The 18,021-nt window shown below is 39.2% G+C and overlaps 1 protein-coding gene and 1 non-coding gene across 2 annotated transcripts in view; one reads left to right on the top strand and one right to left on the bottom strand.

Moving 5' to 3' along the window:
- The window catches only part of LOC127621768 (uncharacterized), a 44,659-nt gene that overhangs the window by 16,855 nt on the left and 9,783 nt on the right, over positions 1-18,021 (bottom strand). The window contains exons 5-11 of the mRNA XM_052095490.1: positions 15,756-15,878; positions 10,305-10,421; positions 4,951-5,111; positions 4,561-4,707; positions 4,351-4,453; positions 4,055-4,183; positions 3,687-3,872 (exon numbers count right to left, since the gene is read on the bottom strand). Of these exons, the coding sequence (XP_051951450.1) occupies positions 3,687-3,872; positions 4,055-4,183; positions 4,351-4,453; positions 4,561-4,707; positions 4,951-5,111; positions 10,305-10,421; positions 15,756-15,878 (966 nt within the window). The remainder of the gene's footprint in view (positions 1-3,686; positions 3,873-4,054; positions 4,184-4,350; positions 4,454-4,560; positions 4,708-4,950; positions 5,112-10,304; positions 10,422-15,755; positions 15,879-18,021) is intronic.
- trnag-gcc (transfer RNA glycine (anticodon GCC)) lies at positions 15,070-15,140 on the top strand. The gene has a single exon. It is a non-coding gene; the product is annotated as a tRNA-Gly (tRNA).

Genomic DNA, 18,021 nt, shown 5'->3' with positions numbered 1-18,021 from the left:
AAAGGAATAACACTTGGAGAAACAAATTCAGATTCTGAACTGGGAGGCAAATAATCTGTATTTTAAGACAGGGCGATGGATTATAGGTTTAAACAATGGGTTTATTTAGGTATTTCTTCAATCTGTACAATTATGAATAAATGGCAATATGGAAAGCTTCCAAACTTTAAAAAGGACAAATATGCCCTAGTTACCAAAGATCTCTGAAGATAACTACAGGTACACCAATATTACTTAAGAAATAAAGGACAATGCACAGCCTAATCAGATAGTACAGATTATTATACAAGCATTCAAGAAAGGTACCAATAGGACCGTATCCAAATTATACCACAGATAACTCTGGAGATATTCAACAGAAAATACAAGACTGAAATGGGAAAAAGAGGTAGATATTTCCATGACTCCTGACCAATGGAATAAAATATGTACTATTTCACTTTCCTCCATAAACTCAAGACTGTGGCGATTTTGTGTCACTACAAGAATTAAGGCTTTACAAACCTATGTTGACAAAAATGTGGGGTGGAGTGGGCACATCATGCACATATTTTTTGGCAATGCCCAAAGTTGAATCGTTTTGGGGAGGACATATGGTCTACTATTAACAATATTTTCACTCTCCATATACCAAAAGACATTGTGTTTCGTTTCTGGGGGACATTCCAGAGGAAGTGGAAAAGGATGACAGATATCGGTTTAAGATATTGTTGGTAACAAGTAAAAAGGCAATAATAACCCAGAAAAGGTATAAAGTCCCACCTAAAGAACAGTGGTTACAAAAAATAGTAGGTTAAAGAAATGGAAAAACTCACATATATACAATCCGACTTCAAACACAAGTTTTTGAGTACAAATGGAGGAAATGGACAGCTATGTTCTCTGTAGGAATAGAAGATTGTACAATGTAATGTTTTGCTGAACTGATTGAAGGAATATATGTAATGTCTGGCAACTATTGTTATATGTAGTTTATTTTCTTTGTTCTTAAAAAGCAATAAAAAAAATAAGTACACAAAATTAAAACAAAGCTGGTATTAAATCAGCTGTATAATTGACACTATTACGCGATTTCCTTGTAGGTATTTTAAACCATGTTACGGTTGAAAATAAATGAAGCACAAAACAAACACAAAAAAGGTGTGTATTTTTTCTCTTTTTAACAACTAATATTTAAAATGTTGTTTTTCCTTTTATAAACATCATGAATGAAAGTCTTTTACAGAGAAAATAAGGCTTTGACATAATATAGTGAGGGGCTAGCACTTATTGTATCCATTAGTATTATTCTTCTTTTGGCTGGGAGTCTATAGTAGCCCTATGAACCGTTCATAGGAAAATTACTGATAAGTGATAAGTGTGGGCATGAATAGCCCCTATACAAGATTTGGGGTCTCTAGCTCATGCTCTGTAGTGCAACCACCAGTTCAAAAATGATATTTTCTTTTGTTTGTATCTTTTGATCCATATGTTCAAAAGACACCATTCTTTTTTGTCTCATTACTCTCCTCCTGAGGATTTAAATGGACCTTACATTAAAACTCCACCCATTACAGCTGCCGACATCTTGAATTATGACGTTTAACATTTGAATTTGTGCTACTGTTCAGAAATTATGCCAACGTTGAGGTCGATGTGAAAATGGATTTTTGGATGTATACCTGCAAAAATTTGGCATGATTCATCAGACAGCGCCACCTATTGGGCAAGTAATGTCAAACTTAGCTGTTTTTGCCCGTAACTTTTGAACCATTTGTACTAAAATTATGAGTTTGGTGTCTTTGGATTCCAACAATATTTTACCAACACCAGCCATAAAATCCCTCCATCATTTAGAATTTTATGAATAAGTAATGTTTATTTAAAATGCTTTGATTTGAATGAAAATTGGAAGGGGTCTTCGACATGTCCTGATGGTACCTAAATAGATTGGAGACAGCACCACATAGTGGTCAAAATGCTTAGTCAATTTCAACAACTTTTAATGTATTTTTGCTTCCTTATCCTTTTAAGTCTTCTGAAATCTTACTGTTTTATCTTACTGTTCAACATTAAGTACTATATAACTACTAGTTACCAAGCCTAACCCATATTTAGTACATGTAGTTACCAAATATTACTCAGTACTTTTGACACTGAAAGTACACGTACTGTTAAATAAAGTGCAACAGATACATTTCTAAATGTATGTATTTTTAAGGTATTTATCAAGAAATATATAGTTTATTTATTATTTTAAACCTGCTGCTCTCAGATTGGAATGTCTCTTTGGCAGTTTTGAGCGGTGTTAACAGAATGGCCCATTGGATAACACATTGAAATAAAGGTCAAACAGTTGTGAGTTCAAGTGCAGGTAAGGGCAGTTTTACAAATTGAGTCTTCACATTGTGCTTACAACAATGCAGACTGTACTTTATTGCGTAATTCCTGCTTCAATTAAAAAAGCTGTTACCTAATTTTCTCAGTAAGAGTTGTATACTCAATCAAGAATGGCTCTTTGATGTCAGTCAGACTTGTCAGTGGTGCAGTTGTTAGAGCTCTGGGCTTCAGTTCAAAGGTCTGGATGAATCCCAGTTTGATATCCTCTTCAGCTGGTATAAACGTCGTGACCCTGTTGTGCCAGAGCTCTTGGCATTGTGGTTTGGGAATGGCTTTAGACCACTGCTGGTTGCAGCTATGTTTAGACTTACACTAGTTCTCTAACAACTTAAAACATGATGACATTTTCTTTAAGGGAACATGGTGAGCAACAATCCTCCCTGGTTTTTACGGTGCAGTCTGGGAACTGATATGGAGCAAACATACCCAAAAGCACTAGAACAATTTTGCGATCGAACTGATCAGTGCCCTGACTACTGAACTAAGGAGCTGATTGAGAAGCACCCTTAAGGCCAGTTCACACTGCCCCAACAAACCCCAACAGACAAACACTTCAAACATTCTAAAGTTGGCTTTGTATTTAGAATGTTACGAAAGAACTGTGAGGAATAAACTTGCATATTTGCGTGTCATTGCTCGCCTTTGCAAAAAGGTTGCAAATTAATCCAAACATGCACAGTTTAATATATAGTTTGTGCGACTGATTAAACATGTTTGCATATTAACATTAGGCTATAACCTATTAAAACTACATTTCACAAATATTTAAACCCAACACTAACATATCATTGTGTTATAATCTGAATGCTTTTAACAAGTTCACTTAAAAAATTAGATTACTCATGATTTGGTTTTCCTGCTCCATCAATGCAGTTGCAGCCACACGTGCATTCATTTTCTGAGTCACGTGCTTGCTTCATTTTCATTGTAACGGTTTGCACTGAAGTCAGTTTATGGAAGTTTGTTGGAAAATCATACCACATGCTTCAAACATTACAAGACCTGTCAATAGCAATTGAACATGTTGAATCGGTGAAAACAGACGCCAAGGAATGCCAACCGGGTGAACACACTGATCTGATAAAAGCAACTGCTGGATGTTGGGGCAGTGTGAATTGGCCTTTACCGTTATCACAGAAGTGAAAATCTTATGAGAATATACAAAAACTGGAGCAAAACATTACTTGTATTACGTCACGAGGAACAGGCAGTATATAGTGTTTTATAACATCGACTTTAGAAGCAGTTTTTCTAAAATGCGCACAGAATATTTTGGCCATGTAAAAAGTGATGTATGTAGCACATACTCGGTTACAGGTGTGATGAAAGTTTGACACAGTTCTCAGAGTCTGATAAGGACGTTGAACAGCAGCATAGAGGTTCTCCTTCAGTCTTTCCAGATCATCCACCCAATGCTCTCTGGGACGGCTCTCCGTTAATGGAACGGTCTCCGTGAACGTGTGAATGACGTCCTCAGCACGACGAACCAGTGCCTGTGAAGAGAAACTCAAGGACATTCATGAAATTTCAGCCTCTCGTTGAATGCAGATACTCATGAAAGGACTTCAGATAACATGAATAAGTCACTTAAGATCCCTGGTCTATAATGGACCAAAAGGAATCAGAACTGGTGGAATCGGATGCATTTATTTCATTGTAGAGGATTGTTGCGTACCATCGCATGTGTGTATATTGAAGCCTCAAACTCCAGCCTCAGTATTTCAGCGCTGTGGGCATCTTGAGACACATGAATCCTGTAGGGCTGCAGCTTCTCTCTGTGCAAATTAATCATTTGCTCTTGTATCTGAAAGAAGAGTTGCAGCTGAAATGAATCATGTGCAGAAAACATCTAAAACAAAACGATTCACGGAGCAATTATCTAAATAAAAGTGTGGCTACAGATGCACAAACTTCAGGTCTAAAGCAGACATATTTGAAGTAAACATTTATATAGCTCCTTTTGTTCCTAACCTGTTGCGCTTCTCTTTGTAGATGAAGGATCTGTAATTGTAGGCGAGCTTTGAAAAAGGCCTGTTGCCACAGCAACTCCACTTTCTCCACTGCAGCAGTTATCCTGCAAAAGACAACACAAATGCTCTGTATAGGAGGTATACACATTTAAATACGTAGACAAATGTCCTTGAAGTGTACCGCACAACATTAAAGGGCTGTTGTACACACCGGTTGTAGTTGTGGAGCATCTCTAGTGTGGTGTGTGAGAAGAGGAACGTTCCAGCCATTGTGTGAAAACACGGCTCATTTTCAGGGAAATGCAGTTTCTTCAATAAACACTCACAGTGCTTCAGCAAGTCATCCAGACCAAGATCCCTGAACATACACACATTTTGGAGGACTGAAGTAAAACATGTGCAGAAACTGCTATGAAAAATCATTTCCATGCTGCATAGTATAATCACCTTTGCACAGGAGAAAATCCTGTAATTTGTTGTGAATGGTTTGTACTGATGGACATTTAGCTAGAATGCCAACAGCAGAACAAAGCAAAAAATAAACATACCTCAGCTGCTTCAGTCAGGCTTCGCATGCAAAAGACAAAACAAAACCAGATACCTCCTGAGCTTCTGGAATCGGGCCTCATTCACGGAGCAGAAGTTTTGCAGTCGCTCATGGTCTGCAGGTACAGGTAGTTTTGTGAGCAACTGCAGAGTCGAGATACAGGATGGCAGTCTATTCACCACAGACAAGAACGCCTGCACAAACCCATCAATCTCCTGCACAATCAAACAGACACAAACAGTTCAGACACTTCTGGATCTCAAACCACTAAAAAACACCAGCATCATGTACTTCAGCGATTCATCTCCCTGTACAGTTAGCTGAAAATGGTGGGTGTTCACCGATAGTGGATATTAACAACATCAATTGCTAAGTTGATTAAAAAGGCTGATAACCGATTAATAGGCCAATAGGTTAAAAATATTTATAATAGATTTTTAGAATGGTGGTTTCAAGTGTCCAAATTGAAAGTCCCAGATGCAATTTAATGTTCAACCAAAATCCCAACAATAACAAGAGGGGGGTGGGGGCTTTGTGCATAACGCATTCTTTACAAACCCGAAACACATCTAGGGACTCTTATTTGTAAAAGGAGACTTGGCTCAGTTACAATGCTTTTAAGTATTTATCAACGATTTTGACGCACTTCAAGGTGGCTTCGGGTGGTTCTTAGCCTCCTCGTCGTGCATTCAAATTGTTTAACACATATAGTTGTGTATTATCCCCAGGGTTGGGGAGTAACGGACGACATGTAACGGGATTACATATTTTAAACAAAATAAAAGTAACAATTCCACTACATAGTTACAATTTAAATCATTGGTAATTAGAATAGCTATATTCATAAAGTATTTAGATTATTATAGAGATTAATTTGCATTTAATTGTCATTTGTTTCATTTAATATTAATTCCTCTCAGATGGAAAACATTTATACATATAAATGATGTGATCCAAAGTGCATTTGAACAGTGGTGAAACTCTTTCTTATGATGTGTTACATTCATACGAGCAGACAGAGAAGTACGTTTGAAGCAGAAGAAATAGAAATAAACCTTGTGTAAATTGTTAGCTTTACGCTAAGCTAAAATGCTATTCTAGCCATTTTACATGCACATGTTACCAGACACCATCATATTTTATATCAAGAAAATTCATGTTAGATTAATGTTTTCCTAGTAAGACCTTTGATATTATTGTTGATCATATTCTTGACCTTTTTCTGTACACATCAAAAAATCCTTAAAACAAGAAATTAGTTTTAAGTTGTTGTAGAAACACTGCATAAGATATTTGTTTTTTTCAGAGAATGTATTTTTAACATGTGTATTTTGAGTTTTTATAGTCAAAACAAGTGAAAAAAGTGCCTGACACATCTATGACAAATGCTACAGGAAGTGTGGGGTGAAATGTCACCTGAGTATCTGGACAAACTGACAGCTAGAATGTCAAGCATCTGCAAAGCTGTCATTGCTGCATGTGGAGGATTTTTGGTTGAGAACTCTTTGAAGTTTAAGGAGTTCTGAATATTTTCTCCAAATTGTAATAGTAATTTACCATGTTATTAATGTCCTGACCATACATTGTGATCAGTTGAATGCCACTTTGGTGAATAAAAGTACCAATTTCTTTCATAAGAGCAAAATATAAACATTATTCCAAACTTTTGGCTGCCAGTGCGTGTACGCACGCACACACAGAGTATAGAATAAAGAAACCCACATAGGACCATTTAGATATTTTGTATTGTGACATTTTCATGACAGATTTTACCCTAATCCTCAGTACCAGTAAACGGTATTAAAAAAAGAATTGCATAGCCGTAATGAGAATCATCATTGAAAACAAAAGGGAACACAGCTCAAATAAAATGTCCAGACATGTTCTGTTAATAAGAATAAGAGTGAATGGGAGTAAAATATGCATAACCATCATGATGTTCCAATTAAATGTCCTTATGGCCCTAAAAAAAAAAAATCTTTATTCATTTATTTTTTTGGTCTCTTTTGATTTTTGAATATAATAGGAACAAGACATTGACAGGTTTCATGAGGCGGTCCTTCTTCCCAGTGTCAGATAATGATCCAAACTACCAACAGCAGTCAATGGATAAACTCAAATGTTACAAATAAACAGTAAATATTGAGTAAAATTAATGATCCAAGATGGCGGCACGGTAGAACGCAGCGGCCACTCCGAATCAAAAATGTTAATGTCCAATTACTTTTGTTACTTAGCCCGACTTTTACGGCACACGGACAACCGAGCAACCAGTGTTCGTGTTTACCATTGCCAGACACTGCTCAAATATAAGACTCATGCAACAACCAAGCTGCATGATGATCTGTAGAAGAAGCTACGTGACATCGGCTTGCTGCGGAGACCAGGCCTCCAGTCCTTGGTGTCACCTGATGCCGGGGGAGATGACGTTGTAAGCGGTGTGCGAGGAAGCGGAAGTACGGCAAGAGGGCGGGGTCCATGCTAGGCTAAAAACAAACCCGAGCCGACCGGCTCTCCCGTCTATCCTGCTCTCAAATATTTTCTCCCTGGACAATAAACTGGACTATATCCGACTCTAGCAGACTACGTAGCGTGAGTTTAAAGACGGCTGCGTCTTTGTTTTCACGGAGACGTGGCTCAGCGACAGAGTTCCAGACGCCGCCATTCAGCTAGACGAGCTCGCCTCGTTTTGTGCGACAGAAATGCTGCTCTGTGCGTTTAAATCAACACAGAATGGTGCAAGAACTCTATGCTAGTCTCTAGCTTCTGCTTCATTGCTGGTGAAGCTTGTGACTGTTAGATTCAGACCTATTTATTTACCACGGGAATTCACCACTGTTTGCATAACCGGAGTGTACATTCCTCCCAGCGCTAACGTTAAGAAAGCGCTCTGTGAACTGTATGGGGCTATTAGCGAACTGCAGAAAGCTCACCCTGATGAATGGTTTATTGTCGCCGGAGATTTCAACCATGCGAATCTCAAGACAGTGCTCCCTAAATTCTATCAGTATGTGGACTTTGCATCAAGGGGGGCGATCACATTTGATTTTGTTGACAATCATCCCAGGCACGTACCGGGAGGAGCCCTGGCTACTCAGACCACATCACTGTTATGCTAATTCCAACATATAGACCGCTCATCAGGCACACAAAACCGCTTCAGAAGCAGGTGAAAACCTGGCCAGCAGAAGCAATCTCTGCTCTTCAGGACTGTTTTGAGTGTACTGACTGACATGTTCAGGGAGGTTGCAACATATGGCGACTCTACCAACTTGGAGGAATACACAGCATCAGGGATCAGCTACATCAGCAAGTCAATTGATGAGGTCACTTTCTCCAAGACCATCACCACACGCTCAAACCAGAAGCCGTGGGTGACAGTGGAGGTGCATGCACTGCTGCGGACCAGAGATTCCGTCTTCAGAGCAGTCGAAAAGGCAACCCTAAGAACAGCGAGGGCCAAATTGCTCCGGGCCATCAGAAAGGCAAAGCGCCACACGCCCATAGAATCCACAATCACTTCCAGGACAGCACCATCGCCCCCATGCCAAAGAAGTCTTCAGTGTCTTGCCTCAATGACTACAGTCCCGTCGCACTCACACCCATCATCATGAAGTGCTTCGAGAGGCTCGTCATGCGGAACATTAAGACCCAGCTGCCCCGTTCACTAGAGCCACTGCAGTTCACACCTAGATAAAAAGGACTCATACTTTCGAATGCTGTTCATAGGCTTCAGCTCAGCATTCAACACAATAATTCCTCAGCACCTGATTGGAAAGCTGAACCTGTTGGGCCTGGACACCTCCCTCTGCAACTGGATCCTGGATTTCCTGACTGGGAAACCTCAGTCAGTCCGGATCGGGAACAGCATCTCCACCACACGGAGCACTGGGGCCCCCCAGGGCTGTGTGCTCGGTTCACTGTGCTTCAAATCTGGCAAGAGGTACCGAAGCATTCAGGCTCTCACAGCCAGACCGTGTAACAGCTTCTTCCCCAAGCCATCAGAATCAATACTAAGGACCTGCGCACACAAACGCACACACACGTCCAGAGTTGCACTTTAATTCATAGTATGTTAAGTTTACATTTAGCATTTTAGAAAGTGTCATCTTTTTGAACTACTCAGATTACAAATGTGTACTAGTCGGCGCTGCACTGTCTCACTGTGCCTATTGTCCGGTACCTTTTAGTAATTTATTGTACCGTCCCGTAATTTTTGCACACGTTTGCACGTGGACTTTATGTAGGAATGTTATTTAGTCTGTGTAGTCTCATGTGTTTGTCCTATATTGTTTTATGTAGCACCATTGTCCTAGAGGAACATTGTCTCGTTTCGCTGTGTACTGTACTAACTGTATATGGTTAAACGACAATAAAAACCACTTGACAAGTGTAGATTAAATTCCACAATTTTGTATATGTATTTGCTATTAGACGGATTTGATCAGCAATCCACTGACTTTAGTCAAAAACTAAACTCAACTCTTAAGTTTAAACTGGCTTTTAAGCACTGGCACTATTTGCTTTCAGCAGCCTGTAAGAAAGAACATGAGAAAGAGTCAGAAAAAGCATCTGCATGAGGCGGTGAGGGCAGATACAAGAGTGAAAGAGCGTACAGTCCTTTCACATGCTAATGATCTCAGATGATTGTCGAGCACTCAAGCGTCTCCAGAGTAGAACACAATAGAGATGTGTGCTCATTAATACCCTCACCATTCATACGCCGAGTCACCACACAACACGCACATAATAAAACCCCAAAATTAGAATTCTCTCATCAATTAATCACACTCAAAATGTTCAAAACCAGTTTACGAAAAGATTTTCTTCTGTTGAACACAAATAGATGTTGGGCAGAATATTAGACAGTCACCCTTCACTTATACAACACATAAAAAAAATGGTGAATGGTGACAGACTGAACATCTATTTTTGTGCCATAGGGGTTTGAAGCAACATTGGTGACTAAACTATGACAGTATTGCAATTTTTGGGTGAACTATCCCTTTAAAAATGCAGCAATCTTGTCGTCATTGAAATAATGTGAATACATGAGCTCAGTGATCCTGTTATATAAGCCTACTTAGTTATGGCTGATCATAAGACCTTGTGCTGGTGGACAGACTCAAGCAATCAAACTTAACTAACACAAGCTCTTATGTGAACGCACACAAACGCTTTACTCAATAATGCAATGTGTGCATGAGGGCACATATGAGGTTTGAGTGTGTGTGTGTTCAGATTTGAATAGCAGGCTTCTGGGAAAATCATATGATTCAAGTTATCAGGCTCCACTGAGAGACTCAATCCTCACATGCAAACATATTTTCCAATTACATTTTTAAACGCATACCAGAGTCCTTCAATTATTGCTCAATAATAATAATAAATAATAATAACACACCTACCTTAATGAAGACAACCCAACTGGTGTGGCAGTATAGGAGGTATCCCCCTAAACTAGATGTTAACTGGCTTTTGTCGATGTAGTTGGAAAGTTCAAAAACGTCTTTGAGGAAAACGAGCTGTCAAATACAAGAACACAAACATTGAAGTTTCCATTCATCATTCAACACAAGTGAAGCTCTATTATCAGCAATAAATATTTTGGCTATACTTCTTGAAACTGTGCCAGATTTGTCAGCACCAGGGTCGTAAAATAACCTGGGCTTGGGGCAAATATGCCACCAAAAGTGACGTACGAGCGCAAAATAAATCAAATAAAGCCCCAGTTGCGAATCCTTTCACTTTTTATCAGCTATCAAACAACCGATACGTTTTACAAACATGTGTATTCTCAGTCTTGGATGAGTGTTGAACATGTTGCCAATATGAAGTGGATATTTTATTTGAAAGGTAACCGCTATAATTGTCCAGATAAAAGTAATATTTAAATGAATCAATTCAATTGAATTATTGGACAATTTTTTTTTTTTTAAATGCCCTCATGAAAAAGTGAAAATACCCCTGAAAACCAATTCTAGGGAGCAAATGTTATTAAAAATTTAAATATGCCATTTACACTAATGGTGATACTGTTTGCACCAAGAGTAATTGAATTAAATAGCATATGGTTTACACTAAATGCAAATAGTGATTGATGCTTTACACACAGTATAAATAAAATATGCTTTTTGTGCCAGACAAGGAGCTTTGCAAATTGGACAAGAGAGAAACGTACAAAAAGTAATGTAAGAAACTTTTACATCAATAGAAATTCGCTTTTGCACTGATGTTCCAGGCCAAACGGAGTATAAATTCTAAGGATGGCCTCAAAGTATTTTATTCCCCGAGCAAGCACTGTCCTTCATAAAAACATTGGAGTGAGTAAGCCATTTGATGTTTCTCATGGGAGTGGATTTACTCTTGGCTGCCTGAGGAAGCTGAACACCAATTTCGTTTCTTTGTGTCGGTTCTGCCAACCGGCTGGAGTTTGTTTTGTGGAATAAGACTCAGAGAAAATTTTACTTTGAAGTTCCAAGCCAGTGATAAAGAGGACCACAAAATGTCTACATGCCTACAACAAGCGGTCTTTTATTGAGTTGCTGGACTGAGGAAATCATGGTGTTCCTCATTAAATATACACTTGACTATCCGAGGAACCGGGATGCCTTTGTTTCTTTTTGTGCTGGTTACTCCTAGAGGCTGGAGTTTGTTTTGTGGAGGAACATACCTTCGGGTACAGCTGTGGATGAATCTGCTTGTTCTTTGTACTTATGCCTTCTATTGGCTGGAGTTTGTTTTGCAAAGCATTTTGTGTTATGTAATTTTGCCTCACAAAATTTGTATAGACGCAACGGGGGTTGTGGGGTCTCTCGTAGGCCTGCATGGAGTCTGAGTTTGGAGGGATCGACGCCGGATGGCGCAGTCGTTACACTCGTTTTTCTTTTTTCTGTTTTTTGCACCAATGTTGAAATGTGGTCTATATAATTTTGTTTGACAATTTATTTTTCTACTATATCAAAATGTCAAATGTTACGGAGTGGATTGTCTCTCTCCATGTGGAATGTGAATGGGTTGCGGCACCCCATAAAAAGGTTATTTCTATTTTTAAATGCAAGAAATATGAACTAGTGTTTCTTCCAGAAATGCATCTTTCTCAGCAGGAAGCTGAAAGATTTGGGAAGATATAGGGTGGACATGTTTTCTTTAGTGCTGGCTCCAGTAAGAGCAGGGGAGTCATTACATTGATAAATAAACATCTACAATTCAAATGTCTCAGATTAAAGAAATTAAGAGGAGTCATTATTGTTCTAGCTGAAATTCAGGGGGCAAAGGTTGATTTTGGCTAATATTTATGCACCTAATGCTGATGATCAGGGCTTTTTTATAAATCTTGAAGGGGTGTTGCAAGCCGCTGGCACCCCTCATGATATAATATTGGGAGGAGACTTTAATCTTTTGATGGACTCCTTGATCATAGTGAAGCAAAAGTGTGTAAGCCCCCTAGAGCAACATTGATGCTTCACAGGATGTGTAGTTCCACGTCTTCGTCTACTGTTGAAGATATTAGAAACTTTGTGGAACCATTAGAACACCCTAAACTGACGGCGGAGCATAAAACATTCTCTTGATTCGGAGATCACCTTGGAAGAGCTTGGCCAGGTAATTAATTTTACTCTGGATAGGGACACCCAGCAGGGTTTCCCTCTTTCCCCATTATTGTTCTGTCGTGATAAAGGAAGATGATTTTCCAGGGATGGTGGCAGGAGGTGTGGCACATTAGCTTTTGCTTTATGCTGATGATATTTTATTATTCGTCTCCAACCCCACTAGATCCATGCCTTTACAAAATTATTAATTCCTTTCCGAAGTTCTTGGGATACAGTGTTAATTTGTATAAATCCGAAGCTTTGGCTCTGACAGCGTACTGCCCTGTAACGGCTTTTCAGCAGGGCACCTTCCAGTGGCTCAAATAGGGCATTAAGTATTTGGGCATTTTATTCCCAGCAAATCTGTGTGATTTAGTTAGAGTTAATTTCGACCCATTAATAAAAATTTGAGTGATGTAGGCAGGTGGGCTTCATTGCATTTATCTATGATTGGGAAGGTTAATGTTACTGAAATGAATTGTATTCCAAAATTCAACTACCTGCTACAATCTCTCCCTGTAGATGTCCCCCTCTCTTATTTCAAGCAATTTGATAGCATAGGGAAATCCTTCATTTGAAATGATAATCGTCCCAGATTACATTTCAATAAATTACATGGGCAGATTAAAAAAAAGTGGGCTAGGCCTACCCAAGATTGTTTTATTATTATGCATTCGGTCTCAGACATTTGGCTCATTGGTTACTTCCACCTGAAAGAGCCACTCCCTGGTTTTGTATTGAAAAGGAAAATATTGCCCTTATTTTGCCATTGCAAAGACTTTCTATTAAACTAACCTAATAAGTTACACCCCGATATCTTGCATTTTCACTCGGTATAGACAAAAGTGTCCAGAGTTTTTAATTCAGACATTTATTTAAATCTAGTCTCAAGCATATGGTGGAACCCAAAATTACAATGCATCTGGAAAGTATTCACAGCACTTCACTTTTTGGATGGGGAGCATCAGTGCACAGCCATTTTCAGATCTCTCCAGAGATGTTCAATCAGGTTTAAGTCGGGGCTCTGGCTGGGCCACTCAAGGACATCCACAGAGTTGTCCTGTAGCCACTCCTTTGTTATCTTGGCTGTGTGCTTAGGGTTCTGTTGGAAGATGAACCGTCGCCCCAGTCTGAGGTCCAGAGCGCTCTGGAGCAGGTTTTCATCAAGGATATCTCTGTACATTGCTGCATTCATATTTCCCTCTATCCTGACTAGTCTCCCAGTTCCTGCCGCTAAAAAACATCCCCACAGCATGATGCTGCCACCACCATGCTTCACTGTAGGGGTGGTATTAGCCAGATGATTAGCGGTGCCTGGTTTCCTCCAGACATGACACTTGCCATTCAGGCCAAAGAGTTCAATCTTTGTTTCATCAGACCAGAGAATTTTGTTTCTCATGGTCTGAGAGTCCTTCAGTTGCCTTTTGGCAAACTCCAGACAGGCTGTCATGTGCCTTTTACTGAGGAGTGACTTCCGTCTGGCCACTCTACCATACAGGCCTGATTGGTGGAGTGCTGCAGAGATTGTTGTTCTTCTGGAAGGTTCTCTTCTCTCCACAGAGAGAAGCTGGAGCTCTGTCAGAGTGACCATCGGGTTCTTGGTCACCCCCTGACTAAGGCCCTTCTCCCCAGATCGCTCCGTTTGGCCGGGCGGCCAGCTCTAGGAAGAGTCCTGGTGGTTCCAAACTTCTTCCATTTACAAATGGAGGCCACTGTGCTCATTGGGACCTTCAATGCTGCAGACATTTTTCTGTACCCTTCCCCAGATCTGTCTCTCGATACAATCCTCTCTCGGAAGTCTACAGACAATACCTTGGACTTCATGGCTTGGTTTGTGCTCTGACATGCACTGTTAACTGTGGGACCTTATATAGACAGGTGTGTGCCTTTCCAAATCATGTCCAATCAACTGAATTTACCACAGGTGGACTACAAACAAGTTGAGGAAAAATCTGAAGGATGATCAGTGGAAACAGGATGCACCTGAGCTCAATTTTGAGTGTCATGGCAAAGGCTGTGAATACTTATGTACATGTGATTTTTTTTTTATTTGTAATAAATTTGTAAAGATTTCAAACAAACTTCTTTCATGTTGTCATTATGGGGTATCGTTTGTAGAATGTTGAGGAAAATAAGTTAATCCATTTTGGAATAAGGCTGTAACATAAAATGTGGAAAAAGTGAAGTGCTGTGAATACATTCCGGATGCACTGGAAGTATTAATAAGTCCCCTTTCTGCTGGTCAGAGTGGATTGTGAGGGAAGTTAATATGCTTGGCGACCTATATGAGAGTAGAGTGCTGAGATCTTTTGAAAACATGGTTCAACATTTTAGGATTCCCAGGGTGGTCCTGAATGTGAGTGATAAATATATGGAGAGCTGGGTCCTGGCCGGCGTGATGATTGGCAGGCGGTTAATCCTCAGGGGATGAGGTAGTCCGGTGTGCCCTCATTTCGTAGTGGTGCCTTGAGTTGGCAGGGTGGCGGCATTTAAGGAGACTGTGTATAGAAGGCTGGATAACATTGATATTTACATTAGGAAGTGGGGCAGCAATCTGGCCTTTTTGGAGGTCTCACAGCAAGCATTGGTGGTTCAGTGGTAGAATTCTCGCCTGCCACGCGGGAGACCCGGGTCCGATTCCCAGCCAATGCATGTAAATGTTACATTATGGGCCCAGTGGTAGCCCAGCGGTTAAGGCTCTGGGTTACTGACCGAAAGGTCGGGGGTTCAAGCCCCAGCACCCCCAAGATACCACTGTTGGGCCCTTGAGCAAGGCCCTTGACCCTATCTGCTCCAGGGGCTCCGTTTCATGGCTGACCCAGCGCTCTGACCCCAGCTTAGTTGGGATATGCGAAAAAAAAAAGCATTTCATTGGCTCTGTACCTGTACTCTGCACAATGACAATTAAGTTGAATATTGTGTGTATATATATATATATATATATATATATATATATATATATATATATATATATATATATTGTATGGGAGATGTAGCGGAGAGGGACTGGTGTTTTTATAATTTATTTTACTTTTTGTAAAACAAAAATTAGACAAACATTCCTATAACCATAAATTTGCGCCCCCCAATCAAACAAAACATTTATTTATATGGTAAATCAACAGCATGTTACAGATGTTAAAGAGTTGAATTGTCTAGAACCTGGAACATTCAATTAAAACAAATAGCTCTAAAGATCCAGAAGGTTGAAATAGAAAAGTCAGGTTTGAAGTCTTCTAATTAAGACACACAACGCGATGAACTCACTTTGAAGAGGACAGGTCTGTGCTGTTTGGAGCCGTTTGGTGACAGTATTTTCCCCAGCTGCTTTAAAACATCTTTCTTCTTTGGTTGAACAATATAAACTGAATGTATGATCCTCCTGCATAACTACACCAACAGGAAGTGTGTTAGATCAGCAAACAGGATGTCAGTTATTTTACAGGCTTTGGACATTTGAGCATTGTATCAATTGAAAGACAGAAAGCACAAAGTACACATGTGCTAATACAGTATTATTTGAAGTGACCCTACAACACCTTAAAGATTCACAAAAATGATCATGAGCATTTTTGCTGTGCACGAAAGTACACAAATATTAGCGATAGGATGATATGGCTCTCGCAATTCAGTTTAATTTACGATAGACAAAGTTTGACAAATTTGTAGTTTAAAAAGAAAAAAAAACACTTGATCAAATTTCAAATTCTAATCTCTCACCTGAAACTAAAATGTGCAGTAAGTGTTTTTTTTGCCAAAGTTTTTATTAATGTTCACAGAAGTGTTTAAGCACACAATGGGCCTCGTTCATGAAACACAAGCAGAACTCATTGTGTAAATAGTTCATGAAGCCGTTCTGATGTTAATTGTCAGATTCATATTTTCAAAATGTTAGTTTGTAGGAACCGTGTGTAAATCATGTGCATAGCATCCGAACGTGTTGTGTTCTTTCAGTCAAACAGTCACAACTGAGTTTTGAAAGAAGTGAAAGCAAATAATGAAAAATGCACTAATTAAATGAGTGAAATTAACCATAAAAAGTAATATAAATATTTTCAAACCATAACCTATACTTATTTAGAAACGTTTTACAGCTCCAATTAATTTTTCAAAAAGTATCATTTTTCCCCCAACTGTTTTTCCAGCAGAAGTGCTTGATTTTTCTCGAAGGAACTAATGCCCTCTAACGGGACTGGTTGGACAGGATTTTTTATTTGATATGAGCTCTATAATTTAGTTTATCATTTAACAGACATCAATAAATCACATTCAGTTGATAATGTATGGTCAATGCAAATGCGGTTAAATCCACAGGCTAAATAAACACATTGCTGGCAGGTTCGTACAAAATACAACAAGGAAATTCAGAAAGGGCCTGCATCTTACAGTGTTTCAGCCAAAGATCTTCAGGTATTCAATTCATTTATCTGAAAATTCTTCCAGTTTCAATTATATCACTATTACCATAATGATTTACCCGAGAAGTTTGACAAATGATGCTGGCGATAGGTCTGGACGATAAAACGATATCAATATTTATCGTGATAAAAAAAAACTCCATGATATCGACGATAAGCTTTTGAGTTATTTTCGATATTTAGCCCGTGTTCTACATCTAGACATGCGTGTTGCTAAAAACGCTAGCAGTTTGGCTTTCTTATCGTATGTTTCCACTGGCGCGTAGTAAGCGAATGTGAGTGAGCACTTTCAATTCCTTCCTATGGAAGCCGAGCGTCAAGCACGCGAGATTGATTGTGAAATGGATTGTGAAAATAATTTGAATGTAATATATATACACTGTCATTATGATTCAAAATAAACAGATCATCTTATAACATTCATATTCAACTGCACTCAATTGATAAACTTCACAGAAGATCCCTCAGACACCTCTGCATTGGTTGTGTCTGGCCCCCAACGCAGTTTTGTAAAGACTATTTAGGATTTTGTTTTCTCTTCTTTTTGTGCAATGTGCAAATGTGATTGAATATCATGATATTTTTTCATATCTAACGATATTTATCGGGATAAATTATTTTTGCCATATCGCCAAGCCGGCGAGGTGCTGAACTGAACCAGAGGAAGTTATAGTGGTGTACATCCTCCTCCACGCGTGAACTGAATGCGTTTTATAGTCATGTCAAACCATTTTCATTGACTTCTTGAACCGTTTGATTCACAAAAGAGCATCATATGACAGCAAAAACACGCGATGACAGCAAGTCTCTCGAAGACGGCATCAAAATTTTACGATGTGAATGCACTTCATTAACTATTTCATTACCGTTGCACACTCAATTAGCAGGATTTACTAGAGAGTTTGAGGACTTCCTTATTTAGCCGTTTCATGGGTGTGGATTACGAGAATTGTTAATTAATGTGGACACGCCCCCATTTATGAATGTTTGGAATTCACTAACATACACACTGTTTACCAACAAATCTGGAGAGTACAAAGTGTTTGTGAATCCTGCGCAAAGATTTCGGAGAGGTCCATTTTATGTGTAAATTACTCAATTTACTAATTTATGAA

This window comes from Xyrauchen texanus, chromosome 28 (genome assembly GCF_025860055.1).
Source record: "Xyrauchen texanus isolate HMW12.3.18 chromosome 28, RBS_HiC_50CHRs, whole genome shotgun sequence".
Taxonomy (NCBI): Eukaryota; Metazoa; Chordata; class Actinopteri; order Cypriniformes; family Catostomidae; genus Xyrauchen; species Xyrauchen texanus.
This window is presented reverse-complemented; position numbering and strand designations above follow the sequence as displayed.